Source organism: Prionailurus bengalensis, chromosome D4 (genome assembly GCF_016509475.1).
Source record: "Prionailurus bengalensis isolate Pbe53 chromosome D4, Fcat_Pben_1.1_paternal_pri, whole genome shotgun sequence".
NCBI classification, from domain to species: Eukaryota; Metazoa; Chordata; class Mammalia; order Carnivora; family Felidae; genus Prionailurus; species Prionailurus bengalensis.
This window is the reverse complement of record NC_057359.1, coordinates 45,455,993-45,473,912: the sequence shown is the minus strand read 5'-3', so window position 1 is coordinate 45,473,912 and position 17,920 is coordinate 45,455,993. Positions and strand designations below refer to the sequence as shown.

Genomic DNA, 17,920 nt, shown 5'->3' with positions numbered 1-17,920 from the left:
TATTTCCCTGCCCCTCATTTCCCCCCAGCTTCACGGTCCAGTGGGCCACCGCTGCCTGCGATTGTGGCCACTGCAGTGACCTGTGGTCCGGGGCAACTTGTGTATATACGGTATCTGCCAATCCATCTGGGAACCACTCAGCTTAAGCCCAGGATTGTTTTGGGGAGGGGAACAAAATGCTAACTTTTGAAAGTACTTGACAGTTGCTATTTAGTCTTAAAAGGTCACATTCTCTGGCCAAAAAAAAAAAAAAAAAAAAAATCCTAGACATGAAAGCCTCATCTGCAGGAAATCGACTGGCCAGAGTATCTGATATTATTAATTTCTTCTTCTAGGAAGCGTAAGGAGATAAGGAGAACTGGCATGCCAGAACCATTTTTGACCAAAGAGGAGCAGCAGCTGAACACGTAGAACTGACCGTGGCATGCTGGAGGTCATGAGGGCCGGAAAGGCGCATGGTTAAAAAGAGCTCTGTGTCAGAGACGTTAAGAGAGGAGGCTTCAAAAATTCTTCGAAATGGGCGGAGCATGTGGCCTGTCCCGGCCCTGGGGGCTGAGGGCGGGCGCCGACCGGACACGGAGCACCTGCTCCGTTCCGCTATCGGCGAGTAAATCCACAGACAAACATGAATGCATAACAACAGAAAATGGCATTGGAACAGTGGGAATCAGCAGTTTTGCACAGGACACTTTGTGAGATGCTGTTTACCGTCGCGTGCCTGAAGTGGGGACAAGATTGAACAAGAAGAGTTTGGTGCTTTGAAAAGTGTGCAAGCTGCTAGTGAACTCTATTCTCTATCAGGACAAGTAACTGAAATTGATGAAGCTTTTGCAGAAAATACAGGACTTGTCAACAAATCTTGGTATGAAGATGGTTGGCTGATCAAGAAAACACTCAGTAATCCTTCAGAACTGGGTGAATTAATGAGTGAAGAAGCATATGAGAAATACAGAACACCTACTGAGGAGTGAAAATGGAACCCCTAAATAAACCAGTATGAAACAATTTAATCTGGCATAGTTGTCCTAAATTAGTGCTGCAGAGAGGATTTAAAATAGCAACTTTTAGCAATACCAGTGCAAAAAGAAACTACTTGCAACAATGTTAATGAAAGAAAACACGCTTAACTTTCTGATGACTGCAGATAAACACAATATGTATCTTTTTTGCAACACCCTATGATTTTTGGGCGAGGCTCCAGTTATAACATGGAGAATCCTGAAATTATCTGTAGTTAAAAACTAGTTCCAAAGATTATGTAATTCAAGGATAACATTGTCATCTTAAGCCTTTGGCAACTGTTATTTAAATTTTTTTTTAATGTTTGCTTATGTTTGAGGGAGAGAGAGACACACAGAGGGTGAGCAAAGGAGGGGCAGAGAGAGGAAGACACAGAATCTGAAGCAGGCTCTAGGCTCCGAGCTGTCAGCACAGAGCCTTAGGTGGGGCTCGAACTCACCCCAGGCTCATGAGATCATGACCGAGCCAAAATCGGACGCTTAACCAATGGATCCACCAAGGCGCCCTCCGATCGTTTTTTTTTTTAAAGACAAGGTATATAATTAAGAAAATGAATTCACCAACTTAATTTGTTAATTAACAACGATGTTAAGAAAAGTCCATTCTCAAAGACAAATGCAAAAAAGTAACACAGATCTGAGAGAGAAGTGGAAGGATAACAATTCTAGAAAGATTTTTGAGGTAAACGAAACGGGCTGTTCAAGTTCTACCTGGTTCAAAAGGAAAGAGGAGTTAATAGAACAGTGTCTGAGACACGGACTTTGGAGTCAGCCAGACTCACTCCCAGATATTAGCTACATAAACTTTGTTTGATCCCAATTTGCCTCAGTTTGTCAACCTGTAAACTGGAAACAATAAAATCTACTTCTCACAAGTGGAATAAGCTGGGCACAAAAGACTTCATATTGTATGATTCCACTCTAAAGAATTTCTAAAGTTTACATGAAATTTAAGTTTATATGAAAGTTGTTTAAAAAAGGAAAAATTAGAGGGGCACCTGGGTGGCTCAGTTGGTTAAGGGTCCAACTCTTGATTTTGGCTCAGGTCATGATCTCACAGTCGTAAGAGCCCGACATCAGGCTCTGCACTGGGTGTGAAGCCTGCTTGGGATTCTCTCTCTCTCTCTCTCTCTCTCTCTCTCTCTCTCTCTTCCCCACCCCCCTTCCCTCATTCATGCGCTCTCCTTCCTTTCAAAAAAAAAAAAAAAGGGAAAAATTATAGAGACTAAAAGCAGATCAGCAGTAGCCTGGGTCTGAGACTGGGAGCGGGGATTGTCTCCAGGTTGGCACGACGGAACTTTCTGGGGGTGATGGAAATATTATCGGTGATGGATAAAAATGTACTGGGGCGCCTGGGTGGCACAGTCGGTTGAGCGTCCGACTTCAGCCAGGTCACGATCTCGCAGTCCGGGAGTTCGAGCCCCGCGTCGGGCTCTGGGCTGATGGCTCAGAGCCTGGAGCCTGTTTCCGATTCTGTGTCTCCCTCTCTCTCTGCCCCTCCCCCGTTCATGCTCTGTCTCTCTCTGTCCCAAAAATAAATAAACGTTGAAAAAAAAATTAAAAAACAAACGTACAAATGTACCAGAACCCATCAAACTGTACATTTAAAATAGCCATATGTTATGCAATATAAATTATAACTCAAAGATGTAAAAAACACTGGTGTGTCAGGGTCGAAGACAGATTCAGTCTGATGTCAGGAAGCGCTCACTGAGTGCTTACAAGTCACAGGTACGTGGCCACTACTCAGTAATGGCGGCTACACGGGACGTGCTTGGAGCAGACAGCTCATGACAGCTGCTGATGCAAAGGATGCAGACCTCAGTCACGTCTCCCTTCAGTGGAAGAGAATTAGAATACGAAGCAGAGCTTAAAAGAAAAAAAGTACCCAACAGGAACTGAAGGTAAAAGACTGAGGAACTAATACAAGAGCTTGGCAAAATTCTCAAAGAACTAAAGCCTCCTGAATAGAAGAGTAACAATGATGAGGTCATTTAACTTACGATCAATTGGTAAACCTCTAAGGGATCATGGAGTGTGGTTTTTCTTGTCCCACCTTAGAATATACTCAAAATTATACAATTTACTAATTGCTTTTCTTTAAGCCATCTTATCCCATTCTTCCTACTTACCCTTGGCCTGTACCCTGGAAGGTGCTGGCTCCCTCTTTCTGTCGTAGATATCAGGCTAGGTCACTTCTTCCTCAGCGCTTTGTTCAAGCCCAACACGCTGGCAGAGATGTTTCTACACTCTCCCACCTACGTGCCCCGTGTCTCTAACTTGATGCTTGATGAGATCCTACCAAGCCTTCAAGGCTCACCTGAATTGCTGTCTTTTCTGTGAAAGGGAGGGATCATATTGGATTTGCCTGTTTCTTAATACCTCCTAAATATCAGGGGCACCAGGGTGGCTCAGTTGGTTGAGCATCCAACTTTGGTTCACGTCACGATCTTGTGGTTCATGAGTTCGAGCCATCAGCACAGAGCTCGCTTTGGATTCTCTGTTCCCCCTGCCCCTCCCCTACTCACATGCACATGCTCGCTCTCTTTCTCTCTCTCTCAAAAAGAAACAAAACCAAAACCAATGAATATCATTTATATGAGATTGTATACCATATAAATAAACCTAGGCTCTCATAACTCCATCACTTTCTAGCTGGAGGATCTTGAGAAAGGAACTTTCGTATCTCTGACCATATTTTCCTTTTTCATAATCAAGGGGAGCTGAAAGCATGAATGTCGACGGCTGGGGCAGAGTTCTGCGTCACAATCTTCCCATCTGCTGGCCAGCTATTGCCAAGCCCCCAATTTTTACAAAATCACATCTGGCCACTCTTTGACTTTGAGAACATACGCCCAGATGAACATTAATCTTTCCCCAAAGAACCAGATCCTCCTGTTGCCCAACACCCTTAATTGCTACATACACTCAGACTGTGGATCAGTGGTGGCATCACCCACAGTCCCAACAGCGCAGCTGCATTCTGGGATGATTGCGCCTGCGTCACCATAATTTCCAGGCACAGCTGCTGTATTTCTTCTCCTGAAAGAGAAGAAGAGAGTATTGGTAACACAGCTCCTTCTCGGATTCCTTTTCAGGCTTCCTTGTCTTAAATCAAAGCCTCTGCTTGTGTGACATCTACAAGTAACAGAACGTGAGTAAACCGAAAGGTATTTCAAGTGACCTTTTCATTGTGAGTCAAAGAATGTGCCCGCAGGCAGCAGCAGGTTAGGCCTTGGAACTGGCAAGGGCCATGATCTAGCTTAGGAAATTTCTCTTCCGGTGTCCCAAGAAACCTAAATAATCAAGGGGCGCCTGCCTGGGTGGTTTAGTCGGTTAAGCATCTGACTTCGGCTCAGGTCATGATCTCATGGTTTGTGGGTTCGAGCCCCACGTCGGGCTCTGTGCTGACAGCTCAGCGCCTGGAGCCTGCTTCGGATTCTGTGTCTCCATCTGCCCCTGCCCCACTCGTTCTCTCTCTCTCTCTCTCTCTCTCTCTCTCTAAATAAATAAATAAATAAATAAAAACTAAATAATCAAATACCATGAAAAATTTGAGAAAACACGAGCTAAAATGCTTTGCCTCTGTTTTCCTCTCCTTCTACCTTGCATTCAGTTCATAGAAAAATCCATTTAGGTCTGGAAGGACTTAAAAATGTTGCCACATTCCCCAGTGATCGAGTCCTTTTAGTAGCCTGATCCTCATCAGCACACGTATTTTCCCAACCCCTTTTCTTCTTTTTTCTAAGGATTTTTAGTAAAACATAAACATTTTTAATACAGCATACAAAAGTAGGGGGAGGCTCAGGAGAACACAATTTTTTTTTTTTTTTTAATTTTTGAGAGACAGAGAGAGACAGAGCAGGGAAGGGGCAGAGAGAGGGAGACACAGAATCTGAAACAGGCTCCAGGCTCTGAGCTGTCAGCACAGAGCCTGACGTGGGGCTTGAACTCACAAACTGCGAGATCCTGACCTGAGCTGAAATCGGACGCTCAACCGACTGAGCCACCCAGGCGCCCCAGGAGAACAAAATTTTTAATGAAATCTCCAGAAACACAGTATCGGTGACGTCATATCTTACACAGGTATTAGGTTCAACTGAAAGCATTTAAGTGAAAAACTGTACAGAGTCAGAATCATCTTTGAGCAAACTCTCAGCTGCATATAAATTATGGTTTATGAGGCGTTTTGTATATCGTGAGCACCGTACTGTAAACAATAGTAGGCAAACACACATACACACACACACACACACACACACACACACACGATATTATAGCATTGTTAAAAAATTGTCCCCCCCTCCCCGACCAATGCCACTTTTTCTTGAGATCGGGGCTGGCGGGGGTGGGGGGGATGTACATGGGATTAAATGTGCATATACTAACTCCACAAAAGAGGTTGCTGGGGTGTGCATTCCCTCTGCCTCTCATCACAAAGAATCTGTGGCAGACAGAATAACGGCCCTCAAAGATGCCTACACCCTAATCCCTGGAACCTGGGAACATGTTACCTTGCTTGGCAAAGGAGCTTCTCAGATGTGATTGGGAATAAGGATGAGAGATGGGGAGGTTACCCTGGACCGTGCAAAGGGACCCATGAATCACACGAGTCTTTGATGCGGAAAACCCTTCCTGGTTGTAGAGCACCGGAAAGGGGACAGCGTGAAAAGGCTTCGGCCCTCCCACGCGGGCTCTGCAGATGAAGCACGGGGGATGGCAAGCCAAGGCACGTGGGCAGCCTCTAGAAGCGGGAAAGAAATGGATTCTCCCTGTCTCACTCTGTTCGGACTGCTATCCCAATACATCACAGACTCGGTGGTTTATAAACCACAGAAACTGATTTCTCACAGCCCTGGCAGCTGGCAGCCCAAGATCAGGGTGCCAGCATGGGGGGCTCGGGCGGGACCGCTTTCCCGGCTGCCGACGGCCAGTTCTAGCCATGTCCTCGCACTGTGGAAGGGGCAAGGGAGCGCGGTGGGGCCTCTTTTATAAAGGGCAACAATCCCGTTCACGAGGGCTCCACAGTCACAACCTGATCACCTCCCCAAGCGCCACCTCCCAATAGCATCACACCGGGGATCAGGATGTCGACGCGTGAGTTTCGGGAGGACGAAATCGCTCAGGCCGTAGCGCTCCCCAGGGCATCCAGGGAAGGATGCTTTTCTGTCGATACTTTGATTTTGGCCTGGCAGGAGCCACGCTGGCCCTTGGACCCACAGAACTCCAAGCCGATACATCTGTACAGCTTCAAGCTGCTTCAGGCTGCCAGGTCTCTTACCACAGCAACAGAGAACAAATCCACCCTCCCCCGGGGGGGGCTTCCTTGAATCCCAGAGCTCCGAAAACGCGGTCCGATGACCATCAAACCGGGCTCTCTCTGCGACCTGTGCCACGCGGCCCAGCAACGGGCCCGCTTCCGTCCAGTCTCGTTTCGGTGAGCGCGTGTGGCCCGTGTCATCGGAACTCCTCCCCCTCGGCCTCAGCCACCTATAAAGTGACTCAGGGAAAGGAGCCCAGACGGTCACCCAAGCCGATGGACCTCACGATCGCAAAGGTCTCTCCGGCCGCCGTCACTCGCGACCCAGAATCTATTTTTCTCTTCGGGTCACGTCCTAAAAGCGGAGTCCGAAGGCCTGAAAACACTTGATATTTACCGAAGTTTAGCCTCATGAGTGGCGAGAGGAGCGCGGCCCAGCTCACGGGGGGGAACTGGTAGCTCTCTCCAACAGCTGCGATGGGTTTCATCACGACTTTGAGAAGGGAAGGAGGCACAGACTCAGGACCTGCAACAGAAAGGGAAATACTAGTAAAACGCTCCGTTCTGTGCTCTCAGTCTCAACCCCCTGCGTTACAAAACCCTGCTTCCTCTGCTCTTCTCCTCCTCACTTGCCTCTGGTTTTTCCCTCTTGTCTGGACAGAAATGGTCCACGTCACTACTTGACTGTCCTCCATACGCTCTTTGCCTTTTCATCCAGCTTTCTAAAAAGAGTCACTCGTCCACGTTACTGCGCCCAATCTACTTCCAGAAGAGGAGGCCATTGCCGCCTCGTCAGGCATAGTCCCTTCTAGTGACCGTGAAGTCCTTCCATCCCTGTGGCCCACAGTGGTCGTGCTGTGTACCATGTGACTTGCCGCTTTCACTCTCCAGCCTGTGCAAGGCTGACAGCTCCAGAGGGAAGTGCCTTCCGTTAACAGCTAATCCACAGGCTAAACAGCTATCTACGGCATGGGGCTATGGCTTTAACATACTCTTTTTTTGTTCCCCCAGGTGCGGGTTAATTTGCAACTGAAATGAGGAGACACTGGAGCAGGTATGAGTGGAGCCACAAGGCACAGTCAGGGTTTGAGGAGCCATGAAGGGCCATGTAAAAGTGAAGTCTGAAGGAAGCCGGAAATGATGTGTATAAAGGTAAAGGAGCAAGGAGAAAAGCAAAAGCAGCCGGATCAACATATGTAGCAGAAGGGAAATCAGCATCAGCAGCAAGAGAAGCAGACTGAGTAAAAGGAAAAGCATCAGTAGGAGAAGGATAATCAGGGGTAGAATCAGGAGATAAGCAGCAGAATCAGCAGACAGTGAAAGAGGGGAAGCAAAGGTGGGGCAGAGTCAGCAAAAGGCACAACAGCTGCAGAAAGGAGAAGCACGGGAGAAAGGAGAAGCACGGGAGAAAGGAGAAGCACGGGAGAAAGGAGAAGCACGGGAGAAAGGAGAAGCACGGGAGAAAGGAGAAGCACGGGAGAAAGGAGAAGCACGGGAGAAAGGAGAAGCACGGGAGAAAGGAGAAGCACGGGAGAAAGGAGAAGCATGGGAGAAAGGAGAAGCACGGGAGAAAGGAGAAGCACAGGAGAAAGGAGAAGCTGAGGCAGACAAGGCAGCAGAATCAGCAGGCACTTAAGACGGGGAAGCAGAAGCGGGGCAGAGTCAGCAAAAGGCACAACAGCTGTAGAAAGGAGAAGCACGGGAGAAAGGAGAAGCTGAGGCAGACAAGGCAGCAGAATCAGTAGGCACTTAAGACGGGGAAGCAGAAGCGGGGCAGAGTCAGCAAAAGGCACAACAGCTGCAGAAAGGAGAAGCATGGGAGAAAGGAGAAGCACAGGAGAAAGGAGAAGCTGAGGCAGACAAGGCAGCAGAATCAATAGGCACTTAAGACGGGGAAGCAGAAGCGGGGCAGAGTCAGCAAAAGGCACAACAGCTGCAGAAAGGAGAAGCACGGGAGAAAGGAGAAGCTGAGGCAGACAAGGCAGCAGAATCAATAGGCACTTAAGACAGGGAAGCAGAAGCGGGGCAGAGTCAGCAAAAGGCACAACAGCTGTAGAAAGGAGAAGCACGGGAGAAAGGAGAAGCTGGGGCAGACAAGGCAGCAGAATCAGTAGGCACTTAAGACGGGGAAGCAGAAGTGGGGCAGAGTCAGCAAAAGGCACAACAGCTGCAGAAAGGAGAAGCACGGGAGAAAGGAGAAGCACGGGAGAAAGGAGAAGCTGAGGCAGACAAGGTAGCAGAATCAGTAGGCACTTAAGACGGGGAAGCAGAAGCAGGGCAGAGTCAGCAAAAGGCACAACAGCTGTAGAAAGGAGAAGCAAGGGAAAAGGGAGAAGCTGAGGCAGACAAGGCAGCAGAATCAGCAGGTACTGAACACGGGGGAAGCAGACGTGGGTGCAGAATCAGCAAAAGGACAAACACCATAAAAAGGAGAAGCGCAGGAGCAGTAGTAGCTGAGGCAGAAAAGACAGCAGAATCAGGAGAGACTGGACAGAGGGAAACAGAAGCTGGGCAAAGTCTGCAAAAGGACAAACAGCTGCAGAAAGGAGAAGCACAGAGAGAGGAGAAGCAGAACCAGCAGATGCTGCATATGGGGAAGGAGAAGCAGAGGTAGAGTTTTTCTAGAGAGGATACAAAAATGACCAATAAAAATATGAAAAGATGCTCAACATCACTTAGCATTAGAGAGATGCAAATCAAACCACAGTAAGATATCACTTCACTCACATCCATTAGGATGGCTATTTTTTTTTTAAAGAAAAAGGAAAGAAAGGGGAGGTGGGTGGGGGGATGGGTATTAAGGAGGGCACTTGTTGTGATGAGCACTGGGTGATGTATGAAAGTGATGAATCAATGAATCCTACTCCTGAAACCCATACTACACCATATATTAACTAATTTGAATTTAAATAACATCTTGGAAGTTATTTAACACTCCGCAATTGTTGGTGAAGATGTGGAGAGATTGGAACCGCTGTGTACTGTTGGTGGGATTATAAAATGGTAGAACGGCTATGGAAAACAGTATGATGACTCCTCGAAAAATCAAAAATAGAATTCTGGGTCTATACTCCAAAGAACTGAAAGCAGGATCTTGAAGAGATGTTTTTACACCAGTGTTCACAGTAGTACTATTCACAACAGCCAAGAAGTAGAAGCAACCCAAATATCAATCAATGGGTAAATGGATAAGCAAAATGTGCTTATGTGTACATAAGCAAAATACATATGCGTGTACATATGTGTATATATATATATATATATATATGTATATACACATACAGTAAAACCTTAGTTTGCAAGCATAGTCCATTCAGGAAACATGCTTATAATCCAAAGCACTTGTATATCAAAGTGAATTTCAAGAATCACTGTCTCCGTTGTGATCATGTGACTTTCAGCATCACGTACTACTCACATGGCAAGACATTGCTTGTTTATCAAGTGGAAATTTCTTAGAAATGTTTGCTCGTCTTGTGGAACACTCACAATCTGTATACCATATATATACAAATTAGTTTCAACATTAAAAAGTAAGGAAATCCTGTCAGACATTATAGCATAAATGAATCTTGAAGACACTATGCTAAGTGAAATAGCTCAGTCACAACAAAACAAATACCGTATGATTCCATTTATATCAGGGACCTAAGTAGTCAATGTTAATAGAAACAGAAAATAGGGTGGCTCAGTCAGTTAAGTGTCTGACTCTTGGTTTAGGCTCAGGTCATGACCTTGCGGTTCGTGAGTTCGAGCCCCGCATCGGGCTCCAACCTGACAGTGCAAAACCTGCTTGCGATTCTCTCTCTCTCTCTCTCTCTCTCTCTCAAAATAAATCAATAAACTTAAAAAAAAAAAACCAACCCCAAACCAGGAAATAGAATAGTGTCTACCGGAGATTATGGGGAGGGAGAAAGGGTATTATTTAATGGGTATAGAATTTCAGTTCTGCATGATGAAAAAGATTGGTTTCACAATAATGTGAATAAACATAACACTATTGAACATATGCTTTAAAAAAATTATACATTAAAAAAAATTAATAACCTTCCAAGATGGATCGTATCAAGCCCAGGTGGGTTCACCGAATTATACCAACTATTTAAGGAAGAAATTACACTAATTCTTCCGTATACTAATTATACTAATTTCTCTTTCAGAAAACAGAAGCACAGGGAATACTCCTAACTTATTCTGAGGACAGCATTGCCCTAATACTAAACTAGACCAAGATAAAACAAGAAACCTCCAGACCGATATCTCTCATGAACACAGATGCAGAAATCCTTAACAAAATATTAGCAAAATAAATCTAACAATGTATAAAGAGAATTATAAACTATGACCAAGTGAGGTTTATTCCAGATATGCAAGGCTGGCTCACCATTCAAAAATCGACTGATATAACCCATCACATCAGTAATCGCCAACAAAGAAAATCACACAAACAATATCAATAGACGCAGAAAAAGCATCTGACAAAATCCAACACCCATCCATGACAAAAAACTCTCAGCAAACTAGGAATAGAGATTCCCCAAAAAACTCTAGGCTGACATCATACTTCATAGTTAAAAATAGAAGCTTTTTTCACTAAGATCAGAAACAAGTCAAGATGTCTCCTCTCATCACTCCTTTCCAATATTATATTAAAAGTGCTAGCTTATGCAAGAAGATAAGGAAAGGAAATAAAAGTTATACAGACTGGAAAGGAAAATGGAAATACCTAAAATCAGAAATAAAAGTGAAGACATTTCTACCTACCTTGTAGAAACAAAAAGAATTATAACAGGAAACTATGAGAAACTGTGTGCCAGCAAATTAGATAATCTAGATGAAACAGACAAAATCCTAGAAACACACAAGTTACTAAAACTGATTTGAGAAAAAACAGAAAATGCAAACAGTCCTATGACCAGGAAAGAGATAGAAACAAAAAGCTCCTGGGCGCCTGAGTGGCTCAGTCGGTTAGGCATCTGACTTCACCTCAGGTCATGATCTCGTGGTTTGTGAGTTCAAGCCCCACATCGGGCTCTGTGCTGACAGCTCAGAGCCTGGAGCCTGCTTCCGATTCTGTGTCTCCCTCTCTCTCGACCCCTCCCCTGCTCTCTCTCTCAAAAATGAATAAGCATTAAAAAAAGAAAAGAAAAAGAAACAAAAAGCCCCAACAAAGAAAAGTCTAGGACCAGATGATTTCACTGGTGAATTCTACCAAACACTTAAAGAATTACCATCAATCCTCAATTCCTTCCCAAGAAAAGCAGCAGAGGAGGGAATATAGTTAATTCTTGAACAACACAGGGGTTAAAGGTGCTAACGCTTTTGCAGCCAAAAATCCACATATAATTTCTGGCCTCCTCCCCAAATTTAACTACTAATAGCTTACTGTTGATGGAAAGTCTTACCAATAACATGAACAGTTGATTAATACATATTTTGTATATTAAGCTAGAGAAAAGAAAATGTTAAGAAAATTACGGAAAAGAGAAAATACACTTACAGTACTGTACTGTATTTAATGAAAAAAATCTGCATATAAGTAGACATGTGCAGTTCAAACCCGTGTTGTTCAAAGGTCAACTGCACTTTTGTAAAAGTTTATTTATTTATTTTGAGAGAGAGAGAGAGAGAGTGTGTGTGTGTGTGTGTGGGGGGGGGGACACGGGGCAGAGAGAGAATCCCAAGCAGGCTCCTCACTGGCAGTGCAGGGCCCAACATGAGGCTTGAACCCACGAACTGTGAGATTGTGACCCGAGCTGAAATCAAGACTCAGATGCTCAACTGAGCCTCCTAGGCGCTCCTCAACTGCACTTAACTCATTCTATGAGACCAGCCTTAACCTAACACCAAAGGCAAAGAAACCACAACAAACATTTAACAAAAAAAAAAAAAAAAAAAAAGAAACACAAAAAAACAAAAAACTACAGATGAGTATTTGTTATGAATATAGATGTGAAAACTGTCACTATAACACTGGCAAACTGAATCCAACGGTATATTAAAAGGATTATTCATAATGACCACACAAGATTTATGCTAAGAATGCAAGCGTCATTCAACATAAGAAAATAAATCAATGCAATTTACCACATTAATAGAATGAAGGGGGGAAAACACATGATAATCTCAAGTGACACAGAAAGCTTTTGATAAAGTCCAACAGCTTTTCATGATAAAAATACTCCAAAAGTTAGGAATAGGATGGAATCATCTTAACGTGATAAAGGGCATTCGTAAAAAATACACAGTGAACATTATATTCAACGGTAAAAGACTAAAAGCTTTTCCTTTACAATAGAGAACAAGACCAGAATGCCCACATTCACCATTTTGTATTGCACATTCTGGCCAGAGCCATTAGGAAAGAAAAAGAAATAAAAGGCATACAAATTGGAAAGAAGTAAAACTACCTGTATTTACAGATGACATGATTCTACGTATAGAAAACAGTTCAGTAAAGTTGCTGGGGGTAAAATCAACACACAAAATTTAGTTGTGTTTCTGTATCTCAGGAATGAATAATCCAAAAAGGAAATTAAGAAACAATTCCACTTGCAATGGTGTCCAAAAGAATAAAATACCTAGGATTAAATTTAACTGAGGTTGGAGCGCCTGGGTGGCTCAGTCGGTTGAGCGTCCAACTTTGGCTCAGGTCACGATCTCGCGGTCCGTGAGTTCGAGCCCTGCGTCAGCTCTGGGCTGATGGCTCAGAGCCTGGAGCCTGCTTCCGATTCTGTGTCTCCCTCTCTCTCTGACCGCCCCCCCCCCCCCCCGTTCATGCTCTGTCTCTCTCTGTCTCAAAAATAAATAAACGTTAAAAAAAATTTAAAAAAAAATTTAACTGAGGTGAAAGACACATACACCAAACAATACAAACATTGCAGAAAGAAATTAAAAATATACATAAGGGGAAAGATACCTTAGGTTCATGGACTGGAATACGTAATACTATCCAAAGGTATCTACAGATTTGGCATAATCCCTACCAAATTTCAATGGCTCTTTTTTTTTTTTTTTTTTTTTGCAGAAATGGAAAAGTTGGTCCTCAAATTCACATTGAATTGTTAAGGGACTCCTAACAGCCAAAACAATCTTGAAAAAGAAAAATCTGAAGAACTCATACATACCAATTTCAAAATTTACTACAGAGCTACAATAATCAAAACAGCATCAAAGGATATTATTGACAAAGTGAAGACAACCTAACACAACAAAATATTTCCAACTCACACATCTGATAAGGGTCTAATATCCAGAATATACAACTTTTACAACTCAAAAACCAGGGGTGCCTGGGTAACTCAGTTGGTTAAACCTCAGCTTCGGCTCAGGTCATGACCTCACGGTTCGTGGGTTCGAGCCCCGCGTTGGGCTCTGTGCGGACAGCTCGGAGCCTGGAGCCTGCTTCGGATTCTGTGTCTCCCTCTCTCTGCCTCTGCCCCGCTCATGCTCTGTCTCTCGCCGTCTCTCAAAAATGAATAAACGTTAGAAAAAATTAAAAAAAAAAAACAAACAACTCCAAAACAAAAAGAGAATCTAATTTTTAAAATGGTCCAAAGACTTGAAGAGATAATTCTCCAAGGAAGAGATGCTACAAATGGCTAACAAGCACTGGAAAAGATGCTCCCGCACCATTAGGTATTCGGGAAATTCAAATCAAAACCAAATGATGTCGCTTCACACTCAACAGGAAGAAAATGATGATGGTGATGGAGAAGGGCAAGTGCTGGCAAGGATGTAGAGAAATTGGAACCCTCATACATTGCTGGTAGGCATATAAAAAGGTGCGGTCACTGTGGAAACACAGTTTTGCAGATTCTCGAAAAATTACACAGAATTACTATATGACCTAAAAATTCCTCTTATAGATAGATACCCCAAATAACTTAAAACAGGTGTTCAAACACTGACTTGGACACAAGTCTTCATAGCAGGACCACTCATAAAAGCCAAAAGGCAGAAACAATCCAAATGTCCATCAACTGATGAACGGATTAAAAAACAAAACAGAGGGGCGCCTGGGTGGCGCAGTCGGTTAAGCGTCCGACTTCAGCCAGGTTACGATCTCGCGGTCCGGGAGTTCAAGCCCCGCGTCGGGCTCTGGGCTGATGGCTCGGAGCCTGGAGCCAGTTTCCGATTCTGTGTCTCCCTCTCTCTGCCCCTCCCCCGTTCATGCTCTGTCTCTCTCTGTCCCAAAAATAAATAAACGTTGAAAAAAAAAAATTAAAAAAAAAAAACAAAACAGAAACAACGCATATCCATAGAATGGACTATTATTCAGCCATAAAGAGCAGTGAAATACTGATGCTTACCACTACATGGATGAACCCTTAAGATGTTATGCAAAGTGAAAGAATGCAGCCACAAAGGGCCGTACAGCATACGGTTTCATTTAAATAAAACTTATGGGACAGGCACATCCATAGGGACAGAACGTAGATTAGGGGTAGCTGGAGGCTGGGGGAAACGGGGAATGATGGGGGACCAACTGCTCAACGGGTACAAGATTTCCTTTTGGGGTGATGAAAATGTTCTAGAACCAGATAGCGGTGACGGTGGCACAACGCTAAGAATACATTAAATGCCACGCAATTGTAGACTTCAAAGTGGTTAGAACTGTCAATTTTGTTCTGTTTTACAAAAAAAAAAAAAAAAAAAAAAAATTAAAAGAACAAAGCCCAAGAAGCATAGAAATAGATGAAGCAGTCTGGAGAGAAAAAACGCAGAATCCATGACAGAGATTGACACTGTGCAGCCCCTGGAAGGAAGAGTGACAGAAAGGCTCAGTGCCTGCTATCCGTGTCGGCTCCCGGTCCTCGTGCCACTTGAACTGCCCTTGCAAAGATTTCGATTGCTCTCTAAATGCCATATGCAAGGACACTTCTTCCAATCTTTCATGTCATACTTTCCCACATACAACTGTATCATGCCCTCATTCTTGAAATAAATGCCTCCCTACGCTTCCGGGTTTCTCTCGGCTGAGTCTCGCTGCCTGCCTCCGCTTGCTCTCACAGTTTCACATACGATTCGTATATTGACCAAGTAAAGCCACACTTACAACCCAGGCCTTTCCTGATGTTGGACACTCTTATTTCCAGCTAGAGCCATTTCAACAATCAGCATGTTTTCTCAGGCTAGCCACCAATTAATCTACCCCCGGACCCAAGCCTCTGCCAAGTTGGAAACGTAAAACTAGAAGTGTACCCCCCAGTGATGTTTCTCTCCCCTCCAACGAACACGGTTTGGCTTTTTGAAAATGTTAAAGTTCAATACTCTTCTAAGCTGTGTTACCAGTAACTGAAGCTTTATTTCTATTCCATCTTTTAAAAAAATTTTTTATTTTTTATTTTTTATTTTTGGGACAGAGAGAGACAGAGCATGAACGGGGGAGGGGCAGAGAGAGAGGGAGACACAGAATCGGAAACAGGCTCCAGGCTCTGAGCCATCAGCCCAGAGCCTGACGCGGGGCTCGAACTCCCGGACCGCGAGATCGTGACCTGGCTGAAGTGGGACGCTTAACCGACTGCACCACCCAGGCGCTCCATCTATTCCATCTTAAGATGGAATACGAGGAGTGCAGGGAGTCAGGGAATCTACCACTGCTATTACAAAGAGAATTTCTAACAAATAAATAAATACATACATAGATAAATAGATAAATAAATAAACATATTCATAAAAAAAATCATTCAGTCACTGAGTATCTAGCAGGTTCCAGGCACTGTTCCAGACAGTGAAGAGAGTATTCAACACGACAGAATAGATTCCTTCACTAGTGGAGCTTATATTCGAGTAAGAGGATAGATAGACAAGGCAAAATCAGGTATGATCAAAATAAAAACGCTGTGATAGGAATCAACTGGTTGGCTATTTACATAACTGTCTACTGATTACACACAGCAGGTGACTGTCCCTATACGATATAGGCAGCAAATTGGAGTCTTTGGTTTCACACACCCCCAGAAAAATTTAAGCCACATTTTTGGGGTAATTCTGGTGTGTGAATCTTAGAAATGGCTTGATGGGCTGGCAGACGGTTCAGTAAGTATCTGTGCATAGAACTGCTTTTCTCTCCTATTAAGGACATGAATCCAAATCTATTTTGGAAATCATTAATTCACAAGCAGATTCCTTTACATTTTTTTCTCAGATCGAGAGTTTTCAAAATTACATAAGATGTTATTCCAGGTCCTTCTACAGAATTCACTACAGAAATTTTGCAGTTTCCAGAGGATCTAGGGAACCAGGGAAGGCATTCACCCTGTCCTCTAATACTAGCACCCAGTGTGAAATATGACCATTTTCTCACACACACACACACACACACACACGCGCGCGCGCACACTCACACGCACACACACGCACCATGTTTTATTGTTTAGACAACGAGCTCTCCCTTGACAGGAGAACAGAGCCTGCGTTAATAATGGCACTTTACTATCCATTTTGCATGTTGCTTCCGTATTGACCTGATACACAGCAAGTGTCAGAGACACGAAGAACCTGTAACACGGAACCCAGGGCTGAAAATCAAGTAAGTGCTATGACACAATAAATCTTCCGCTTTTAAAAGGGCAAAGCATCGCTACTGAGTAGCATAACCAGAATCACACAAAATTTTCCGCTGTATTTACAGGGAACTAATTCTGACATGACCGGAATGAAAGGAATTATAGTAACTGTTAGGAATGTTGGAAACACTTGGCAGTTTCGCTCGTGCGGGGGGGAGGCATGGAAAGAGAGGGAGTCCCACGATGGGAGAAGAGAGTCACGTGGCCCCTTCCCCGGAGATCTTCAGCGTCGGACACAGGAACCCAAAGCCAAGTGACGGGAATGATTAGCTCCCTCCTTGCAGTGCTTTGTCTTTTAGGCAAGTGCCTTAGATAAAAGGAAAGTGTGGAATGCTTTATAGACAATGGCTTTGGAACTGAGAAGGCCTAACGGTACTTGTTAATGGGATCCAGATGTTTGAAAATCCAGATACAAACTTGCTTTAAATCTCTCATCCAGTTGACAGCCTCAAAGGACCTTGATATAAATGGCATATCCGAACATAATGCATTACAACAGGACCCATTATCACACATACTTTGGCTACACAGGGGATCACATCTCAATGCCACGACGCACATGTGTAAACCCTCCAGGGCAAGTCTGGTAGTAAGTAGTAGGCTGACAGCCGGTGCTTGTCTCTTGCCCACCACAGCATGTCGCTTGTGTAGTGTGGGCATGACTTCGCTTTCTCCATCTTCAGTGCTGTTTAAAAGCAACTTAGCGTAGAATTATCCAATACACACACACACACACACACACACGCACGCACACTCAGAGCTGCAGATCAACAAGTGTTTGAACACTAGTAAATGCCAAGTACTGTGTTCTAAGCATTGAGGATAAAACACGGATGTTCCTCCTGCCCTTGAGGAAATTACAGTCTAATGGGAAAGACAGACTTGAAACAAAGAACCACAAATAATGAAGAAAATAATGGCTCGGACGTAAAGTACTACGAACCACATATCAGAAAGTGTAACCTAAGAAACCTAAACCAGTCTGGAAATGTCACAAATCCCCCCTCTTCCCCCACTGAAGAAAGGATGTTTAAACCAAGATGGAAAGGATGGCGAGGATTTTTCCAGAT

At 44.1% G+C, this 17,920-nt stretch overlaps 1 protein-coding gene across 2 annotated transcripts in view; it reads right to left on the bottom strand.

Annotated features, from left to right (window-relative positions):
• Positions 1 to 17,920, bottom strand: part of FOCAD (focadhesin) — a 315,705-nt gene that overhangs the window by 18,937 nt on the left and 278,848 nt on the right. For both annotated transcript variants that reach the window (XM_043565388.1, XM_043565389.1), the window contains 2 exons: positions 6,677 to 6,805; positions 3,946 to 4,061 (listed from right to left, as the gene is read on the bottom strand). In XM_043565388.1, coding sequence (XP_043421323.1) covers positions 3,946 to 4,061; positions 6,677 to 6,805 — 245 coding nt within the window. The remainder of the gene's footprint in view (positions 1 to 3,945; positions 4,062 to 6,676; positions 6,806 to 17,920) is intronic.